Source organism: Bufo gargarizans, chromosome 1 (assembly GCF_014858855.1).
Source record: "Bufo gargarizans isolate SCDJY-AF-19 chromosome 1, ASM1485885v1, whole genome shotgun sequence".
In the NCBI taxonomy this organism is placed as follows: domain Eukaryota; kingdom Metazoa; phylum Chordata; class Amphibia; order Anura; family Bufonidae; genus Bufo; species Bufo gargarizans.
In genome coordinates this window covers 229248244-229270258 of record NC_058080.1, presented here as the reverse complement: position 1 = coordinate 229270258, position 22015 = coordinate 229248244, and the positions used below count along the sequence as shown (strand labels likewise).

General features: G+C 42.2%; 1 protein-coding gene across 7 annotated transcripts in view; it reads left to right on the top strand.

Annotated features, from left to right (window-relative positions):
- PRDM5 (PR/SET domain 5) overlaps positions 1 to 22015 on the top strand; it is a 275642-nt gene that overhangs the window by 55932 nt on the left and 197695 nt on the right. For 5 of the 7 annotated variants that reach the window (XM_044270343.1, XM_044270578.1, XM_044270496.1 and 2 more), the window contains exons 5-6: positions 14071 to 14257; positions 18296 to 18470. In XM_044270343.1, coding sequence (XP_044126278.1) covers positions 14071 to 14257; positions 18296 to 18470 — 362 coding nt within the window. Of the gene's footprint in view, positions 1 to 7058; positions 7126 to 14070; positions 14258 to 18295; positions 18471 to 22015 lie in introns of those variants that run through there. The other 2 variants (XM_044270661.1, XM_044270748.1) reach the window with 2 other exon arrangements.

Genomic DNA, 22015 nt, shown 5'->3' with positions numbered 1-22015 from the left:
GCCCTTGTGCCCTGGTACTTAAGGACACAGGGCGTACATGTACGCCCTGTGCATTTTCACTCACCGCCGCGCGGCCGGCGGCGATCGGAACCCCGTGCCTGCTCAAATCATTGAGCAGGCACTTGGGGCAAATGCGTCGGGGGGTCCGGTGACCCCCCCATGTATGCGATCGCAGAAAACCGCAGGTCAATTCAGACCTGCGGTTTTCTGCGTTTCCGGGTTATTCGGGTCTCTGAAGACCCGATAACCCGGAACAGGATGGTGATGGTGGTGTGATTTCACTCCACCAATCACCATCCAGCGATCCTGAGTGGTGATAGGTGACATCACCACTCAGGATCGCTTTCTGATTGGTCTGTGGGCGGTCCGGCGGCAGATTCAAAAGAGGCAGGCGCCCCTCTCCTCCTCCTTTTGTGTTCCGGCGCCGGAGGAGAGAGGAGCTGCCTGCACGTGTCTGCCACCGCTGCCTGCACCCCGATCTGTGCCCCCCAGGACCCGATCTCTGCCCCCAGCACCCCATCAGGTACATAGGGACAGCTAGGGAAAGTTTGGGATAGGCAGGGAAAAAAAAGGGAAAGGTAGTTTTTTTGAACTTTTATTGCATCACCCCAGTTAGGGTGTCTGGGGTCCACAGCACAGCTGTGTGACCCTAGACCCCCCAGGGGTGCTGCCACTTGCCCCCCCCCCCCCCACCTTTTTTGGGGTGCTTTTTTTTTTTTTTGAGTTCGCTGACTGTGACCGGCACTTAGCGTCCGGCCACTGTTAGCGCATCGCACACCCCACCGCTGATCAACTTCGGACGGTTGATCAGCAGTTTTGAATTTTTTTTCCTCACTTTTTTGCCCTTTTTTTAGTTAGTTTATTTATTTTTTCTGTTAGTTTTAGGGTGAGTTCGTGAACACCCGTGCCCCCTCACACACGCACACCAAATAAAGAGTTACACACACGCACATATACACGCAGACACACACTCCCCTATGGCCCGCCGGACGTTCTCGGCTGAGGAGGCATACGCCCAGCTTGCCTCCGAGTCCGAGAGTCCCAGTGAGGATGAGGATGACCCCACATTCCTGTTGTCATCCGCATCCTCCTCATCATCTAGCGATGATGATGAGCCCCCAAGGCGGCGGAGACGCCGCCAGGCGGAGCAAGGGGACCGCCATGTTAGGGACCCTGTGGCCCACACTAGTACGAGCAGCTCTGGGGCTCGTACTGGTTTCCCGGCCCACCAGTTAAATCCACCGGAGCACCCTGCCGGTGAACTTGTCTGGTGTAGCCCAGAGCGATACGAGCCCGTGATTCCTGATTTCGTAGGCCAATCAGGAATCCAGATTTCCACAGTGGGCTACACTGAATATGACTTTTTTTGTCATTTTTTCAGTGACCCACTGGTAAATCTGATGGTGGAGCAGACGAATCTGTACGCCCAACAGTTCGTCGCTCAACACCCGGGCTCCTTTTTGGCCAGGCCCGGTGGCTGGACCCCGGTCAGTGCAGCCGAAATGAGGACATTTTGGGGCCTCGTGCTGCATATGGGCCTGGTCAAGAAACCCAGTGCCAGGCTGTACTGGAGTGGGGACGTCCTATATCAGACCCCACTTTACAGTACGGTTATGACACGCTCCCGGTTTGAGGCCATCCGGAAATGTCTGCATTATTCCGATAATGCAGCATGTCCACCCCGAGGTGATCCTGCCCATGACCGTCTGTACAAGATACGGCCGGTCATCGATCACTTTGGGGCCAAATTCATGGAGGCCTATGTACCTGGAAGGGAGGTCGTGGTTGATGAGTCTCTCATTGCGTTCAAGGGGAGACTCATTTTCCGCCAGTATGTGCCTTCCAAGCGGGCGAGGTATGGCGTGAAGCTATACAAAATTTGTGAGAGTACCTCAGGGTACACTTACAAATTTCGTGTATACGAGGGGCGAGATTCCCGGATTCAACCCCCAGAATGTCCCCCCACTCTGGGTGTTACCGGGAAACTTGTGTGGGACCTTATGCACCCACTGCTGGATAAGGGTTACCACTTGTACGTGGATAACTTTTATACCAGTATCCCCTTGTTCCAGTCCCTTGCCGCCAGATCCACGTCCGCTTGTGGGACCGTGCGGAAAAATCAACGCGGCCTCCCTGCCCACCCCCTCCAGGTACCTATCCCCAGGGGTGAGACCCGTGCCCTTACCACTGGAAACCTGTTGCTGGTCAGGTATAAGGACAAGAGGGATGTCCTTATGCTGTCCACAATTCATGGTAACGGCATCACCCCTGTCCCTGTGCGAGGTACCGCGGCAACGGTCCTCAAGCCCGATTGTATCGTCGCCTACAATCGGTATATGGGAGGAGTTGATCTCTCGGATCAAGTCCTCAAGCCATATAACGCCATGCGCAAAACCCGGGCATGGTACAAAAAAGTTGCGGTCTACTTGGTACAGGTTGCCATGTACAACTCTTTTGTACTATCCCGAAGCGCTGGCAGCACAGGGACATTCCTCCAGTTCTATGAGGCAGTCCTCAAGGCCCTGATCTTTTCGGACCGGGAAAGAGCAGGCCGGAGTACCTCGGGAACTGTAGGCGCCCGGATCGTCCCTGGCCAACACTTTCCAGGTGTGGTCCCCCATACTGGAAAGAAGGGACGAACCCAAAAAAAGTGCAGAGTGTGTCGCAGGAGGGGGATACGGAAGGACACGACTACTCAGTGCGACACATGCCCCGATCATCCGGGCCTCTGCATTGACGGTTGCTTCAGGGAGTATCACACTTCCATGGAGTACTAAATTTATATCCCAATTTAGCACTGACATCGGATAAAAAAAAATGGTTCTCAGACTTGAGACACCCAAAAAAACTAAAATAATTTATTAAAAGTAGACATAGGTATTGCCGCATCGGTAATAATCTCCTCTATAAAAATGCCCCATGACCTAACCCCCCAGATTAACACGGTCCAGAAAAAAAAAAAAAAGTGCAAAAAAAGGTTTTTTTTGTCACCTTACATAATAAAAAGTTTAATAGCAAGCGATCAAAAAGTCATATAGCCCCCAAATTAGTGCCAATAAAACCGTCATCTCATCCCGCAAAAAATGAGCCCCCACATAAGATAATCAGATAAAAAAAAAAATAGAAAATGACTCTTAGACTTTAGAGATACAAAAATTTTTTTAGGGTATCAAAAAGGATAATATAGTCTAAAACCGAAATAATTGTAAAAAAAATGTTGACTTATTAGGTATCGCCACGTCCGTAAGAATCTCCTCTAAAAAAATACCCCATGACCCAACCCCCCAGATTAACACAGTAAAAAAAAAAAAAATTGGTGCAAAAAAATATTTTTTTTGTCACCTTACATAACAAAAAGTTTAATAGCAAGCGATCAAAAAGTCATATAGCCCCCAAAATAGTGCCAATAAAACCGTCCGCTCATCCCGCAAAAAATGAGCCCCCACATAAGATAATTGGCTAAAATAAAATAAAAAAAATGACACTTAGACTTTAGAGATACCCAAAAAAAAATGTTGTATCAAAAAAGATAATATAGTCAAAAACCTAAATAATTGTAAAAAAAAAGTAGACTTATTAGATATTGCCGCGTCCGTAAGAATCTCCTCTATAACAATATCCCATGACCTAACTACCCAGATTAACACGGTTAAAAAAAAAACAAAAAAACTGTGCCAAAACCGCTATTTTTGGCACTTTTCCATTTCAGTCCGTTTTTTCCGGTAACAAAACAAGGGTTAACAACCAAACAAAAGTTAAAATTTATTACCCTGATATTGCAGTTTACAGAAACGCCACATTTGTGGTCGTAAACTGCTGTATCCGTAAAAGGGAGGCTGCAAAAGGAAAGGACCGACATGGTTTCTGGAAGGCCGATTTTGATGGCCTTTTTTATTGACACCATATCCCTTTTGAAGCCCCCCTGATGCCCCCCTAGAGTAAAAACTCCCTAAAATTGACCCCATCTAAGAAACTACACCCCTGAAGGTATTCAAAAATGATTATACAAACTTTATTAACCCTTTAGGTGTTCCTCAACAGTTAATGGCAAATGGAGATGAAATATCAGAATTTCAATTTTTGGTAATTTTTGGTAACCTTGCCTCACAAAAATGTAATATAGAGCAACCAAAAATTATATTTACCCTAAAAATACTCCCCCAAAAAATGCCACCTTATCCCGTAGTTTCCAAAATGGGGTCACTTTTAGGGAGTTTCATCCCCATTTGCCAATAACTCTTGTGCAACACCTAAAGGGTTAACGACGTATGTAAAATCAGTTTTGAATACCTTGAGGGGTGTAGTTTCTTAGATGGGGTCACTTTTAGGGAGTTTCGACTCCAGGGGTGCATCGGGGGGTTGAAACAGGACACGGTGTAAATAAACCGGTCCATAAAAATCAGCCCTCCAAAAACCAAACGGCGCACCTTTCACTCTACGCCCCGCTGTGTGGCCGTACAGTAGTGTACGGCCACATATTGGGTGTTTCTGTAAACGGCAGAGTCAGGGTAATAAAGATACAGTCTTGTTTGGCTGTTAACCCTTGCTTTGTTAGTGGAAAACATGGGTTAAAATGGAAAATAAGGCAAAAAAATGAAATTTTCAAATTTCATCCCCATTTGCCAATAACTCTTGGTCAACACCTAAAGGGTTAACGACGTATGTAAAACCAGTTTTGAATACCTTGAGGGGTGTAGTTTCTTAGATGGGGTCACTTTTAGGGAGTTTCTACTCCAGGGGTGCATCAGGGGGCTTCAAATGGGACATGGTGTAAATAAACCAGTCCATAAAAATCAGCCCTCCAAAAACCAAACGGCGCACCTTTCCCTCTACGCCCCGCTGTGTGGCCGTACAGTAGTTTACGGCCACATATTGGGTGTTTCTGTAAACGGCAGAGTCAGGGCAATAAAGATACAGCCTTGTTTGGCTGTTAACCCTTGATTTGTTAGTGGAAAAAATGTGTTAAAATGGAAAATTAGACAAAAAAATGAAATTTGCTAATTTCATCCCCATTTGCCAATAACTCTTGTGCAACACCTAAAGGGTTAACGACGTATGTAAAATCAGTTTTGAATACCTTGAGGGGTGTAGTTTCTTAGATGGGGTCACTTTTAGGGAGTTTCTACTCTAGGGGTGCATCAGGGGTCTTCAAATGGGACATGGTGTAAATAAACCAGTCCATAAAAATCAGCCCTCCAAAAACCAAACGGCGCACCTTTCACTCTATGCCCCGCTGTGTGGCCGTACAGTAGTTTACGGCCACATATTGGGTGTTTCTGTAAACGGCAGAGTCAGGGTAATAAAGATACAGTCTTGTTTGGCTGTTAACCCTTGCTTTGTTAGTGGAAAAAATGGGTTAAAATAAAAAATTTGACAAAAAAAAGAAATTCTCAAATTTCATCCCCATTTGCCAATAACTCTTGTGCAACACCTAAAGGGTTAACAACGTATGTAAAATCAGTTTTGAATACCTTGAGGGGTGTAGTTTCTTAGATGGGGTCATTTTTGGGTGGTTTCTATTATGTAAGCCTCGCAAAGTGACTTCAGACCTGAACTGGTCCCTAAAAATGTAGTTTTTGTAAATTGCTGAAAAATTTCAAGATTTGCTTCTAAACTTCTAAGCCTTATAACATCCCCAAAAAATAAAATATCATTCCCAAAACAATTCAAACATAAAGTAGACATATGGGGAATGTAAAGTCATCACAATTTTTGGGGGTATTACTATGTATTACAGAAGTAGAGAAACTGAAACTTTGAAATTTGCTAATTTTTAAAAATATTTTTTTGACTTCATTTCACCAGTGTCATGAAGTACAATATGTGACGAAAAAACAATCTCAGAACGGCCTGGATAAGTCAAAGCGTTTTAAAGTTATCAGCACTTAAAGTGACACTGGTCAGATTTGCAAAAAATGGCCTGGTCCTAAGGTGTAAAAAGGCTGTGTCCTTAAGGGGTTAAGCAAAGTATTTCATACCTAAAATTTATTGTACAATTAAAATGTGAAAGTCTGTAACTACAGTATGTTGGGCAAAAGTAGAGTTTCCCTTTAAATGATCATATACAAATTCTAGCTAATACTATTTGTATAGTCTCTGTCCATGTTTAAAAGATCAGTTTACCCTAACATTATACAGTATATCTAGACTATCACAGAATACCAGGCAGAAATGGAAAATGTACAAATGGAGACTGCGCTAGATAAGCTACTTATTTGAATTTACATATTAGCAAACTGTTTGGTGAACACAGCAAATCTACTACAGTCTTTATAACTACAAAGAGAAGATTAACTTGTAACAGAACACAAATTGTAAATTGGACATAGAATGTGTGTCAAGGATACATTGAGGACAGAATTAGGCAGTGTGCTTGATGCTTTCTTTTAAAGCATGCCTAAAATCCAGCTTTTTAAGGTTATCACAAATATGAAGGAAACATTTCTTTTTCGGTGCGTTGTTTGATCGTCTTAACTTCAGTTAAACCTCAGGTGAATAGACGTTGATTGAAAATATAGAGTAAAATTAATGCTGTCTGTAGGGTTCGGGGTTATTTCATTCTGCCTCAATGTAAGCTTTGAGATGCCCAGTTGTACAAGTGGAAATTGGGAAACCTTTATTCTTGTGGGAGAACTTTGACTTAGAAGAGTTTTGGTGTTAAAATGATCATTAAAAGGAGCATGTCAGTCGTTTTCACCCTTTCATTGCTACATAAGTGATGGGGAAATGAGTTCCTGGATGCCAGAGTGACTCGCTTTTTATGCTAAGGAGAAGTCAAGTGTCTTCTGGGCAGTCCTCATTCAGGAAAGTGTCCTTGTTTCTTCCCAAGCCCTCTTTAGTTTTGTCTCTAGAGGTCTCCAGCATCATACTATGTCCTAGAGATGGCAGTCAAGAGCAAATTGAAGGAGTAGAGAAGGGTTGGCGGCTGAGAGCCTTGGACACTTTTTTGGTAGATGAATGCACAGTGGACTTTTGATGTCTCAGACTTGATTTCCTCTGTTAGGGAAACCCTCTGTTCTGGAATTTGGGAGAGACTTCAAAAAGGTCTTCAAGTCTGTCAGCGCGGTTCAAATTGATTCCATTACAATGCATCGGAGAGAAAGAAAGATAGATACAATGTTTCAGGTATCTTTGTCTGGGCAACAATGTTCTACAGAGAAATTAGGCGGGATTACATTAATCTAATCAGTTTACAGCAAAACTTTACATTTACATATTACTGTGAGCACTAGACATGACGCAAATTAAATAGGGTACAGGAAACACTCTACATATATTTCCATACAGAAGTTCTTCTGGGCCCCAATACTATACCAGTTTGAACTGGTTTTGTCCAATTTGAACACTCCTATGGACACAGCTTATGACCTCTAAATCACCCTACAATAAGGGAGACGAAGGGGGGTTATGTAATATGTATGGCAAATGCAGAACTTATCTGTACCACTTCTATGAAGCTAATAGGATGGGTTGTGACATGGGGAAGTTTGAACTTTGCTTCCCCTATGTTGAGATGTTAGCAGTTTGGGGTGGTCAAAACTGCTGAGAGACACCCTCAGAACTGTCACAAAGTTTTTTCTTTTATTTCACAAATTTATTTTTGTCCCTAAAGAGGACCTGTCACTAAAAAATGCAATGCATTCTGACAGCACCTTCATGTAGACCAGGAGAAGCTGAGCATTTTGATGCATATTTTTGTGGGAAAAGATTCAGTAAAACCTGTAATGTATGCATTTATATCTCTGCTTTCTCTACCTTCTGTGAACAGTGCACTGTATGTATAAATGTGTATGAGGAGATAGCTGTCAGTCCCTGGTAACTCCTCCTCACTGTACCGATAGCTCTTCACAGGGCTGCAGATGTAAATATTAATCGTTTAACTATTTTCCAACAGAAATATATATCAATCCACCCAGCTTCTCCTGCTCTGTAACATGGTTCTTTCAGATTGCATTTCCTTTTTTGGTGACAGGTCCTCTTTAAAGAGGTTTTCTAGGAGTTGGTCCCTTTTTAATTAGCCCCATGGTATGTGGACTCTAATGAAAGAGGCATCTTCACCTGCATCCCACCTCCTTGGTCTAGCACCCTGGCTCCATTTGTCTGCAAACAATGACTGGCATCAGCAGTAGTGACGTTTTCCCATCAACATGTGACCCATCAGTGGCGATATGATACCACTGAGGCGATCTGTACCCTGTCAAACCAGAAGATTGCCAACTGGAGCCTGGGTGCGAGGCCTGAATGGCAGGGAGCAGTTCAGTATTATTCTTTCATTAGGTACCCCACTCTACAGGGGTAATTGAAAATGAACTAAATCCTGGAGAATCCCTTTAAAATTGATATTTTGCTCAGTATTTCATCATTTAAATAATGAAATGATATAATTAAAGTGCAGAAGACCTCTTACTCTACACAATCAAATAGTATAGCCTAAAAACATAGCCAAGTCATGATTGAGTTGAGGCCCCTAGGCAACATTTTGGTGGGGGGGGGGGGGGGCGCTATCAATAGTAACAGAATAATATAATTCATGCTTGAACTACATATTAGATAATTGTCAGCAGTATGTGATATCAACTTTACATGTATGAGGGAATCCTCATTTTTATACTGCTTTTGGGAACAACAAAATTTGGAAACACTGCTTGCTGCGTTAGTCTGTCCGCGATGGGAGCGCAACCAAACGGAATGGAATGCATTCTGGTGCATTCCGTTTAGTTCAGTTTAGTTTTGTCCCCATTGACAATGAATGGGTACAAAACTGAAGCGTTTTCATCTGCTATTGAGATCCTATGACGGATCTCATTAGCGGAATTGCAACTAAACTAACCTCGCCACTGGGTTTTGGAGGGGCCTGCTTTCTAGCCTCTTGTCTCAGGATTATGGCCCATATACTAACTTTGAAGGAGAAGATAGACCAGCGGCACAGGCTAAATCTGTGGAACTGTTTTGGGCAGGAAAACCATGCTTGCGGTCAGCCAAATGTGACTTCCATGGAATTCGGGAACCCCTGCTCGGATATGGGTGATTTTTGGATATGTTGCTCGCTCAGATCAGAGCTATCCATGGATGTAAATTATGGGGATATGTGGGGTTTTGAGGTTTGGGGAAAAATGTGTGTTTTCTGCCTGTGAGTGATTAAGTTAGCCCATTGTATTTTGTAATTGTATCACAGGCAGGACCTATTGTGTTTTGTTAATTGTTTTTGGTAATTGTATCACAGGCAATGCCCATTGTATTTTGTTGATTGCATCACAGACAATGCCCATTGTATTTTGTTGATTGTGTCACAGACAGGGGGGGGGGGTTGTGTTCAATTGCTGGGAAGGTTTCAATACTGTAAATGCATGTGATTGGCTAATGTATAAACTGTCGCAGTCTTCCACAAGGTCCCCAGTGGGAGTGTCCCTTGCTGGAAGACCTGTATAAAAAGGCTGACATGTAGCCCCATTAAAAAGTTCCTGTTTTACCCTTAAGATAGAGCCTCATCTCATCTGTGGGGGGAAAAGGCTGTATCTACACTGGGGATTGCTATACGCTATATACTCCCCTGGCTATAATCACTGAGCTCTTTTAAGAGCTTGTTACTGCATCGCTCTCTGAAGGAAGAGAGGTTCACCCACTGGAGCCTGGAGCCTTGTCGTAGGTTCAGGGTGGGTAGGAGACGGCGAGACCCCAACCAAGCTACGGTGGTTCGTTTGGGTCTGCAGTGCTTACGGTGTCAAATGAAGTGCTTGGAGCCCTCGGGAAGCACTAGGAGCATCCATCAAGGCAGGTACCCAGTCAGGGTGCCAGGAGATCCGTTACAGGAATTGAAAACGCTAGTGTGAAAATAGCCTAAGTTGGTAACTAAGATTTACCATATCCCTTGTCAAAAGAGCGTGTCTTCACACAATCTGGCACTGCCGACACTGATTGGAGAAGGTCATCATTTGGAGGGATGCATTCCCCAATATGTGACACCCAGTTGTCAATGTATTCATACATTTCTAGGAGGAATAACAAAACAGCAAAGCAGAGGTCTGAGAAAATGTATCATGTTAGGGGAGCTGACAAGTCCTATTTAACACACTGTATCCTTTGTTCAACTTAGGGTGCAATTACATCACTGTTTAGCTTTCCGTTCTTTTGATCTGTCAAAAGAGGAAAGAAAAAAAAAAAAAAGGATCCTTTAAAAAAAAAACAATCCTACTGCATCAGTTGTCATCCGTTTGAGCCATTTCTGTCTGAGATCCGTTCTTTAGATGTGAAAAAGGCCTGCAGATCTCAGGTGGAAATGGCTCAAACAGATGACAACTGATCCGTTTTTTTACTAGATCCTGTATAAAAATTGATCCTATGCAACACTATGCATAATTGATACAACAGGATCCGTTTTTTACAGGATCCTGTTTTTTTTTTCTCTCTCTCTCTTCTTCTGATGGATCAGAAGAACAGAAAGCTAAACCCTGCTGTGCCAAGGGACAGCTACCAGGAGACTTCACTCTTGGGGCGAGTGACTTTCTTCCCTTTGACGCTGTCTAATGACTGTACACATAGTAATAGCAGCTAGCTTAAAGGGCACCTGTCACTGGGATTTTGTGTATATTGGATTGCTAGATGGCCGCTAGACCATCCACAATATCCAGTCCCCATAGCTCTGTGTGCTTTTATTGTGTAAAAAAAAAGATTTGATACATATGCAAATTAACCTGAGATGTGTCCTGTCCCTGAGATGAGTCCAGCGTGAAGGAACCCAGCACCGCCCAGCACCCTCAGAATCTCCTCCTCGCATGCGCCAGCTCGTGCATTGCGAGATTACGGCACTCTGGCTTTCGGGGAGCAAGGAGGAGATTCTGAGGATGCGGGGCGGTGCTGGGCTCCTTCACGCTGGACTCATCTCAGGGACAGGATACATCTCAGGTTAATTTGCATATTTATCAAATCTTTTTTTTTACACAATAAAAGCACACAGAGCTTTGGGGACTGGGTATTGCGGATGTAGTAGCGGCCATCTAGCAACCCATGTCCTCAGCTCTATACACAAAATCCCTGTGACAGGTACCCTTTAAGTCTTACGCTGTCCACTCTAACCAGCATGGCTAAAATTCAAAAGCATATATTTCCAAAAGAGCGGACTCGTCAAATGTTTCTGCATTTCTCACTCAAAAAACATCTTTTTATGCAGAACAAATAGGGAGAGCTGCAGACTCAGCAAATGATATCCATGACATACTTTGAGCTCTATGGGCCATCAATACTTGGCATGCATGAAATTTGTCTTTCACTCTATGTTGGTGATGTGCTAACCAGAAGTATGATTGATGAATGCTGTGAATTCCATGTAGGAAGTTAAGTACAAACATATTACCAATTCCATACTCTATAACACCTTTTTTCAGAAGCAGTTTGTAACCATTCCACAGTACAGTATTAGGACATACCTCTTCATCCCTGAATTCAGGTGTTTTATTCAGTCCCTTAGCCACAGGTGTATAAAATCCAGCTTCTAGCCGTGCAGTCTGCCTTTACATACATTTATGAAAAAATTAGTTGTTCTAAACAGTTTTCTGTATGTAAACATGGTCCTGTAATATGATGTCACTGTTGAAATAAGTCAGTTTGTGAAATTTCCTCCTAGGTATTATTCCATGGTTTATTGTGTACATTAAAAACTGCAGTGGCATTAAAAAATAAAGTTTGTGAAACTTGCCTGAGGGTGCTTTTTTACAAACTTTTATTTTTTTTATGCAGCAGTGTTTTTGCCAGTTTTTAATTCAGTTCTCTGTGCCAAAGCCAGAAGTGAACTTAAAAGAAATAGGGAATTTACAGAAAGGATTTATACTTCTTCCTGCCAGATCCGCTAAATCAAGGATACCAGCTGAGTGCCTTCTGCATTTTGCAGAATGGAACGTCCGTCCCCTAATAGAATAGTCTTATCCTTGTCCGTAATGCAGACAATAATAGGGCATGTTTTATTTTGATGTCCAACATGTGTACATACGGACACAGAGTGCACACAAGTCATTTCCGTTTTTTTACAGCCCCATTGAAGTGAATGGTGCTGCATACTGGCCGCCAAAAAAACGGAACGGACACGAGAAAAAAAACATGGCCGTGTAAATGAGCCCTTGGTGCAACATCTGCATGGAGTTTGTATATTCTCCCCGTGTTCGTGTGGGTTTCTTACCATACACCAAAGACGTACTGATAGGGAATCTAGATTGTGAACTTTACTGGGGACAAAGGGGACAATGTCTGTCATATAAACAAGAGAACCAAATAAATTCTGGGGTAAAGAAAATTAACGGTATGGCCACACGGTCAGGTTTCCTGATTCAGCTTTAAAAGCCAAAATCAGGACAGATACAACTTCTTCCCTTTTCCCAATTCACTCCTAGCTTTGGCTTCTGAGACAGCATCAGGAAACCTGAACATGTGGCCGTACCCTATTAGTTGGAATAAAAATTGATTTCTCCTCCAGCATCAGCCACTTTGATAAATGTGGAGCATTTCTACACATTTTGGTCTTAAGCAGGCGATACACATTATACTTTTGTCAGCCGAACCAGCGGAGAACGGCATGTTCAGCTGACACACTAATGTGTGTGGGAAGCTTCCGACTCTCACCGTCAGATCATGCTCGGGGAAGACAAGGATCGGCAAAATTTGTGTTTTTGCCCCCATCCTTTGTTCTCTGGGTATATTAGCTGCTGCCAGAAGTATCTGGCAGTCGTTTTCTCCACTGTCCCCATAGCATTCACAGACATGTTCTGCTGAGCCGAATGTGTATGTGTACGGGGAAGCCGGGAGGGAGACGGTAGAAATAGCTGTAAGCTGAACATTTTTTTCGCCCAACAGCAACTGAATGTGTATGGCCAGCTTAAGGGGTGTATTAGACTGCCTGACATTTAAGCAGTGTGAGCGCTGATAGCTGATAGCACATCCGTTGGCGCTCATTTTCACCAGCCTGATTACACATTCCAGTGTAAGCTTAACGTGGGAGGAACGATTCGTTGCTTTAATATTGAGTTCTATTGATTATTGGCAGTGTATCTCTGATTACACAGGGATATACGCTGCCGATAATCAGGTGTCTTAGTAAATCTGTCCCACTGTGCATGTGAAACTACCCTAAGGCCTCTTGCACATGACCGTATGTATTTTGCAGTCTGTAAAAAACAGATCCTCAAAAAATACGGATGACATCTGTGGGCATTCTGTATTTTGCGTAACGGAACAGCTGGTCCCTAACAGAAAAGTACTATCCTTGTCCCAAATTCGGACAATAATAGGACATGTTCTGTTTTTTGGCGGAATGGAAATATGGAAACGGAATGCACACGGACTATCTAGTGTTTTTTTTTGCGGACCCATTGAAATGAATGGTTCCGTATGTGATCCGCAAAAAAAATGAACGGAAACGGAATCACACATGCAAATTCATGGCAGTTCTGAAGATGGTTCTTCTCATTCACTGCAGCCTGCTGTGTGACATCTGGAAAGGAAGCATCTGTTGGATCAATCATTAGACAACAATCTGTGTGCTGGAGCACCAAGTGATTTTTAGGGTATGTTCACATGGGACTAAAATTACAATGCAAAAATCAATTTTTGCAGTGGAAATGGCTATGGATTTCACTCTTTCCATTGCAAAGGGTAATATCCACTGTGGAGATCTGCAGCATAAATTGACATTCTGCACATTGAAATCCACACTGCAGGTCAGATTTTGTTACACAGCATGTGGATAGGATTTCTTAAAATCTCATCCAGTTTGCTAGTACTGTACAATGCAGAGGATTTAGTGCATGAACATCCATGACGGCAGATCCACAGCATTTCAGGCCATGTAGACGTACACTTACTTATTGAACCTGACTACACTGGAGACTTTTTGTAGTCAGAATCCATACGTTTATGCAAGGATTCTGTATATCAGTGTAATATACACCCAGCAATAAAATAGATAATTATGATACAATACAAGTGGTTTACAGAAGCCCCAACTTGTGAATAAAAGCTAGACATTCACATTATGTATTTTCTGATTCGATTTCTGATTGTCTCTTTGATGTATGGCTGTTTCAGGAAGGAGAGAACATATTTTATTTGGCAATTGATGACATAGACACAGACACTGAACTACTTATTGGCTACCTAGACAGTGATATGGAAGAAGCTGAAGAAGAGACCAAAGAAGTTGTGAGTGTGGTGACCAAAGAAGAGGAAGAGAGCATCAAAGAAGTTCAGCAATCCGGGGAGAAAAGTGAAACAGGTTAATACTATTGTCTTCTAATCCAAGATATTTAAAGTGTTAGCTGGAGGCCTAGTGTATGAATGTTAAGTGAATTAATGCAAAGCACTAACCAATACACCTAATCAAGCACTTTGAGGAAAGAAGCCATATATTGAAAAGCACTGAATAGGACAGAAATCCACTTAGTTGGATTGTCTCATGTCATTGATGCAAATGAGAAGAGCAAAATTATAGAGAGTTATCCAATATCTAAAATATCCCCCCATCCAATGACGAGCCTCCTTGAGGCTAGAGATGCAGCGGTGGCTGTGCAGGGATCTGGAGTGACGCAGGTGTCGGGGAGCATGTAAGTATAAACCATACAAGGGGCCCAAGCATCGGGGGGAGGGGGGGAATTTTAGATATTGGATAACCCCTTTAATACCCAAAAAAGGGTCCATTCACGCGTCATTATTTTGCAATCCGCATCCAGTCTGCAAATTTTCGGAACAGAATGCGGATCTATTCATTTCAATGGCCCCGCAAAAAATGCGGACAGCACTCAGTGTGCTGTCTGCTTCCTTTGTTCCGCAAAGAAAAATAGAGCTTGTCCTACTATTGTCCGCAAAATGCGGTCCATGGTCCCATTGTAGTCAATGGGTCCGCAAAAATACGGATGACATGCGGAATGCATCAATATGTCATCTGCATGTCATCCTCAATTGCGGATCCGTTTTCTAGAAATAGAAATAATATTTTTTTTTGTACCCTACCAACAGTTATTACTCCTTCCGTTTTTTTTTTTTGTGGAAAAACAGAACGAATGCAGATGTACAATTGGTAAAAGCTGAATGTTTTTGCGGAAACACGGATCCGTAAAAAACGGAACGAAAATCTGGAAAATAAAAATACTGACGTGTGAATGGACCCTAACATGGATTTATAGAGAGCTCTTGCCATTTCTGTAACTGGCAATCTGATGCAATCAACGCTAAGGACAATGCAAATCCAAGGCATACTGTTTTGTCTGATTTTCAGTTGAAGAAATCTATGAGCGGTAACAAAAGAATTGGAGCTCTCTATAGAGAGCGCCAGATCGGTTATGCATAAGATATCACTTGTGCCCAAGGGACCTTATTGACATATTATGGGGGACGGTTGCGTTCTGTTGTGGTGTCTGTGATTTATACAGGAGGTATAGCACTGCATTATGTTGGAATTTGCATTGGAGGGGCCTCCAACACAAATCTGAACAAAGCCTTAAAGAGGACCTTTCACCACTCCTGACATGTCTGTTTTAATAGCTTCATGCATTCCCTATGTAATACAAATTCTGGAACATCTACTGTATTCTTATGTCTCTATGTTATGCTATTCCTTTATTATTTCTACTAGAAGTTATGAATAAATTGCTATTAGCTTTCAGTAAGGGTACAGAGGGGAGGTAACCAGTTGGGGGTGTCTACCTGCTAGACTTACTCTATCCAATCAGTGCTGCCATTTTCAGACTTTGCAGGTACACGCCCCCAACTTGTTACCTCCCCTTTGTACCATTACTACAGACTGCTAGCGAGTCATTCAAAGATTCTAGTAGAGATAATAAAGGAATGGCACAAGATAGAGACATAAGAAAAGATGTTCTAGAATTGTTATTACATAGGGAATGCATGAAGCTATTAAAACAGACATGTCAGGAGTGGTGAAAGGTCCTCTTTAACTAATAATCTTTTCAAATACATACAGTGGATATAAAAAGTCTACACACCCCTGTTAAAATGTCAGGTTTCTGTGCTGTAAAAAAATTTGACAAAGATAAATAATTTCTGAACTTTTTCCACCTTTAATGTGACATATAAACTGTACCACTCAATTGAAAAACAAACTGAAATCTTTTAGGTGGAGGGAAGAAAACAAAATAATAATAATAATAATAATAATAATAATAATAATGTGGTTGCATAAGTGTGCACACCCTCTTATAACTGGGGATGTAGCTGTGTTCTGAATTAAGCAATCACATTCAAAATAATGTTAAATAGGAGTCAGCATTAACCTGCCATCATTTAAAGTGCCTCTGATTAACCCCAAATAAAGTTCAGCTGCTCTAGTTGGTCTTTCCAGAATGTTTTTTAGTCGCATCCCACAGCAAAAGCCATGGTCCACAGAGAGCTTCCAAAGCATCAGAGGGATCTCACTGTTAAAAGGTATCAGTCAGGAGAAGGGTACAAAAGAATTTCCAAGGCTTTAGATATACCATGGAACACATTGAAGACAGTCATCATCAAGTGGAGAAAATATGGCACAGCAGTGACATTACCAAGAACTGGACATCCCTCCAAAATTGATAAAAAGACGAGAAGAAAACTGGTCTGGGGGGTTACTAAGAGGCCTACAGCAACATTAAAGGAGCTGCAGGAATATCTGGAAGGTACTGGCTGTGTGGTACATGTGACAACAATCTCCTGTATTCTTCATATGTCTGGGCTATGGGGTAGAGTGGCAAGATAAAAGCATTTTCTTACGAAGAAAAACATCCAAGCCAAGCTACATTTTGCAAAAACACATCTTAAGTCTCCCAAAAGCATGTGGGAAAAGATGTTATGGTCTGATGAAACCAAGGTTGAACTTTTTGGGCATAATTCCAAAAGATATGTTTGGTGCAAAAACAACACTGCACATCACCAAAAGAACACCATACCCACAGTGAAGCATGGTGGTGGCAGCATCATGCTTTGGGGCTGTTTTTCTTCAGCTGGAACTGGGGCCTTAGTTAAGTTAGAAGGAATTATGAACAGTTCCAAATACCAGTCAATATTGGCACAAAACGTTCAGGCTTCTGCTAGAAAGCTGAGCATCTTTCAGCATGACAACGATCCAAAGCATACATCCAAATCAACAAAGGAATGGCTTCACCAGAAGAAGATTAAAGTTTTGGAATGGCCCAGCCAGAGCCCAGACCTGAATCCGATTGAAAATCTGTGGGGTGATCTGAAGAGGGCTGTGCACAGGAGATGCCCTCGCAATCTGACAGAATTGGAATGTTTTTGCAAAGAAGAGTGGGCAAATCTTGCCAAGTCAAAATGTGCCATGCTGATAGACTGATACCCAAAAAGACTAAGTGCTGTAATAAAATCAAAAGGTGCTTCAACAAGGTATTAGTTTAAGGGTGTACACACTTATGCAACTATATTATTTTATTTTTATATTTTTTCTTCCCTCTACCTAAAAGATTTCAGTTTGTTTTTCAATTGAGTTGTACAGTTTATAGGTCACAGTAAAGGTGGAAAAATTTCTGAAATGATTTATCTTTGTCTCATCTCTTTTACATAACAGAAACCTGGCATTTTAACAGGGGCAGTGTCAGGACTGGGGTACCTAGGGACCACCAGTAAAATTTATTTTGGGGGCCCACCGTACAGATACATTCAAATATAATAAATAATCTAACATTTTTTTTATATGAACATAAGCTGGTTGATGTGCTGTACATTGAATATATGTATGTAGTGTACTAAATCTAATGTGATATGTGCCACTTGTGCAGGGGGTGGGAGACTAGGGGCCTGCCTTGCTCAGGGGCCCACCGGGGGATTCCCCTGTACCCCTGTGGGCCAGTCCGAGCCTGAACAGGGGTGTGTATACTTTTGATATCCACTGTATATGTCAGGCAAACATTTCAGTTTTATTGGATTTCTGCTCTTCTCGCTGGTTTTCATGTCGTAGCCTGTAAAATTCTGGATGGACAAGGTCAGGTGACATGTCTCCAAGCAGCACATGACCCAGAGTGACATACCACTTGGAGACACATCACCGCTGAGACCAGCATTTACTGCAGCAAGGCTTGTAACCCCGTACATCCAGAAGCTTTAAGACAGGGACCAGAAAACCAGTGAAGGGAGCCAAGGAGTGGGAACAGAGTGGCGAGAAGCAGGCGAAGAAGGATTTTTACACTGGTACAGCAGGCTGGGGTGGAAATAAAAATAAATAAAAGCTAGAAAACCCTTTTAAGCTGTAAATATATAGCTATATACTACGAGTTTAGTTTTACAGTATGTGTGCTTCCTTTTAATTTTCTAGAGCACAGCAATTGTAAAGATGATCATGACTGCCCACTTTGTGAGTCTAATTTCCCAAGTCAGGAAATCTTAGCAGAACATCTTCAAGCTTTGCATCAAAAGCCAAGTGAAGAAAAGGAGTTCAAGTGTAGAAATTGTGGGAAGAGGTTTCCAGTAAAACAAGCTCTCCAACGACAGTACGTACTTGAAATTAGTGTTTCACATTTAATGTCGTCTCATCTGCCTGCCTCGGCTGTCCTGTATAATAAATGTGTGGTGAAGGTGGAAGTGTAGACTTTCAATGGTAATAGGTACTGACCACCACATTATTTTCAATGTTCAATATCCATTCTGTCTCTTCTATATCTATTATTGGTGTTCGGTGGGTTGTGATGGATTATGATTGACCATGTATTCTTTAGTTTGGGTTCACAAATATCAGTTGTGTTCATAAAGTTGTTTTATGCCTGAGCAGACGATGAAAAAGTTGTGCATAGATGGACATTGCTGGACAGGAAAATTCTGCATACAGTGTTTTTCTCTCTGTTGCTGGAGAAATTTTGAGAACCCCCATCGATTGCCAAAAAGAAGGGGCTAAACTCTATACTTCTTTAACTCATAGGCCTCTTTCACGTGTGCGTCGTGGGGGGAGGCCGGATACGATGTGGGTGCGTTCAGGGTAAATCGTGTGAGTAGACACGCAATTTCAGTCAGTTTTGACAGCAATTGTGTTCCGTTGTTCAGTTTTTTCCACGTGAGTGCAATGCATTTTGCACGCACGTGAGAAAAAACTGAATGTGGTACCCAGAACCGAACCTGGACTTCTTCACTGAAGTTCGGGTTTGGGTTTGATGTTCTGTAGATTTTATTATTTTCCATTATAACATGGTTATAATGGAAAATAATAGCATTCTTTAATACAGAATTCAAAGTACAATGTCAATTGAGGTTTAAATAATAATAATAAAAACATTACTCACCTCATCCACTTGATCGTGCAGGCGGGATCCTCTTCTTTGTTCTTCTTGAAGGACCTGCAAAAGGACCTTTGCTGATGTCATCACCAGGTCCTAGGTGGTGAGCGCGATGACATTAGCAAAGGTCCTTCAAAAAGAACAAAGAAAAGGATCCCGACTGTGCAATCAAGTGGATGAGGTGAGTAATGCTTTTGTTATTTTTTAACCCTCAATTGACATTGGACTTTGCATTCTGTATTAAAGAATGCTATTATTTTCCATTATAACCATGTTATAATGGAAAATAATAAAGTAAATGAGGTCGCGGGTTGCTCATTCCTCATCTCCTTAGCAACCATGAGTGAAAATCGCACCGCATCCGCACTTGCTTGCGGATGTGATCCGATTTTCACGCAGCCCCATTCATTTCTATGGGGCCTGTGATGAGTGAAAAACGCAGAATATAGAACATGCTGCGATTTTCACGCAACGCACATGTGATACGTGAAAAACATTGCTCATGTTCACAGCCCCGTTGAAATGAATGGGTCAGGATTCAGTGTGGGTGCAATGCGTTCACCTCACGCATTGCACCCGCGCAGAATACTCAACCGTGTGAAAGGGGCCATAGTTAGACGTCTATTGATTTGAAAGGAGCTTTTGCTGTAGGACCACTCTAAGAATTGTAAAAGGTCTCCAAAGACTTCCTTAGCAAATAAGAATAAAACACTAGAGATTAGTGAATTCTCAAAATTAATTTCGGGTGTCATTTGCTGAATTTTTTTTTAAATAAAAGGCAGAGAGAGACTCATGTGTAATCCACCACTGAAAAAGAAATATGCAAGTCAATTCTCCTTCTAAACGGACATGAGTACTGCATGTCCTATTACATTTCTCTGAATGAGATGTGCAAGTCTGTTCTACATACAAAAGGACAAAAACTAAGGTTCTCAAGAAAAAAAAATTCCCTGGTTAGCTACGTGGCCTTTCTCAGGGTGTTGGGGGTCCTCTTTCTCATTAGGGAGACCACACAGTATTCATGAAAAGTATTGTAGTCCAGCCAATGCTGCTCTGTTTTTCTGGAGAAAATATATGCAAATAGGCATATCCTACTTCTACTGGCATTAGTTTGAGGATATCAGCAAAGAAAAATCTAATGGTAGCCTCAAACTGTTGAATTTGAGCTTTTTCATAATAAGATTTTCCCATGGTTGTAGCCTTGGACTGTTCAGTCAGTGCATTTTTTAAAAATAAGATTCTCCCCTGGTGGTAGCCTCAAACTGTTCAATCAGTGCTTTTTCATAAAGGGAAGCTAATTTGCATACTTTTGGGTTCCTGGGAAAGATATTCAAATTAGGCTTGATTTTCTTTTTGGAAGAAAAACTATCTGATGCGAGTAGAAGATATGCTAATCTGCAGCATAATTTTCTCTTAAGGTACTCAGTTTTCTTGTCCTTTTAGAAGAAGAAGAAGTAGAAGAATCATAATATTCACTACATGTGTCCTTTTGGAAGGAAAACTTACTTTCACATTTCTTTGTGTGGGTCCCTCTCATTCACCAAAATGAAACACAAGAAATTTGGGTTTCTTATAATCAGATTTTTGGGGGAAATTGAAAATAAATTCTGAATTGGTAGAATTGATTTACTCATCTCTATGACTCTCCGGAAGATCCTTTAGCCCGGTAGGAAACTCCATGTACCCTGTTCTGAGTCCTGGGTTCGCCCACCAGCAGTGCACATGGCGAAAAATTGTCTGCATTGCTGGGGTAAGCTGCCTTAGATTTTAGAACAGGCAGTTTAGTCAAGACCAGGACACAGCTGCAGGAGTGAGCGGGCACACATGGCCCCCCAGGAGTATTGACCTCTGGCACTTGCCTGGGTGTGCCGGGTGCTGACACCGGCCCTGACTAGTATTAACAATAGCAGTGAAAGACCTATAAGTTCTATATATAGACACTGTCTGGTAGAATATAGCATTTATCCAGCACTGACTTGTAGAGAATATAATTATCTATGTCTGCAGTGAAAATGCTGTCTTTCCAATTTTATGTGCACCCTTCATTGAAGAAACATAAGCTTTTTTGCTAACATTGCAAGGTATTGTCCAGTGCAGCAGTATTTCTGTAAAGTGCTCAGAGTATTGTAAAAAATAAATAAATAAGTAATGCTGCCCCTCACAGTTCCACCCGGCGCTCCTGTCCCAATGCTGAACGGGTACCCGCCTATGGTTTCTTTTCCTTGGTCTGGTCTTGACAAACAGGAAATGCGGCTGCTGAGTGATTTACTGAGCAGTCATCTTGAGCTTGGACTAGGAAGTGAAACCTAGTGGGTATCTTGTAAGCACAGCAACGATATGGAATTGGTGAGGATGAGTATCATACATATTATTAAAGGGGTTGTTTAGTGGTATAATATTAATGACCTATTCTCAGGATAGGTCATCAAAATCAGATTGGCGGGGGTCTGACTCCTGGCACCCTCACCGATCAGGGTTGCAGTGCTCGTGCGATTTTTGCGTCCTCTTCATAGTTTACCTGCATGCCGTCTCTCTTGTAGCGTCAGTGTAGTGTATAGTAATTACAGCTACCTCTTTCAATAGGATGAGCAGTTGTAATTACATTGCACTGCCGCTACAAGGGAGACAGCGCGCAGTTAAACTTTGAAGAGGATGCAACTCTAGCATGAATGAGCGCTTCTGCCCCTTTATACAGCTGATCTGGGTTGGGGATGCTGGGAGTTGGACCCCCACCAATCTGAAATTGATGACATATCCTGAGGACAGGT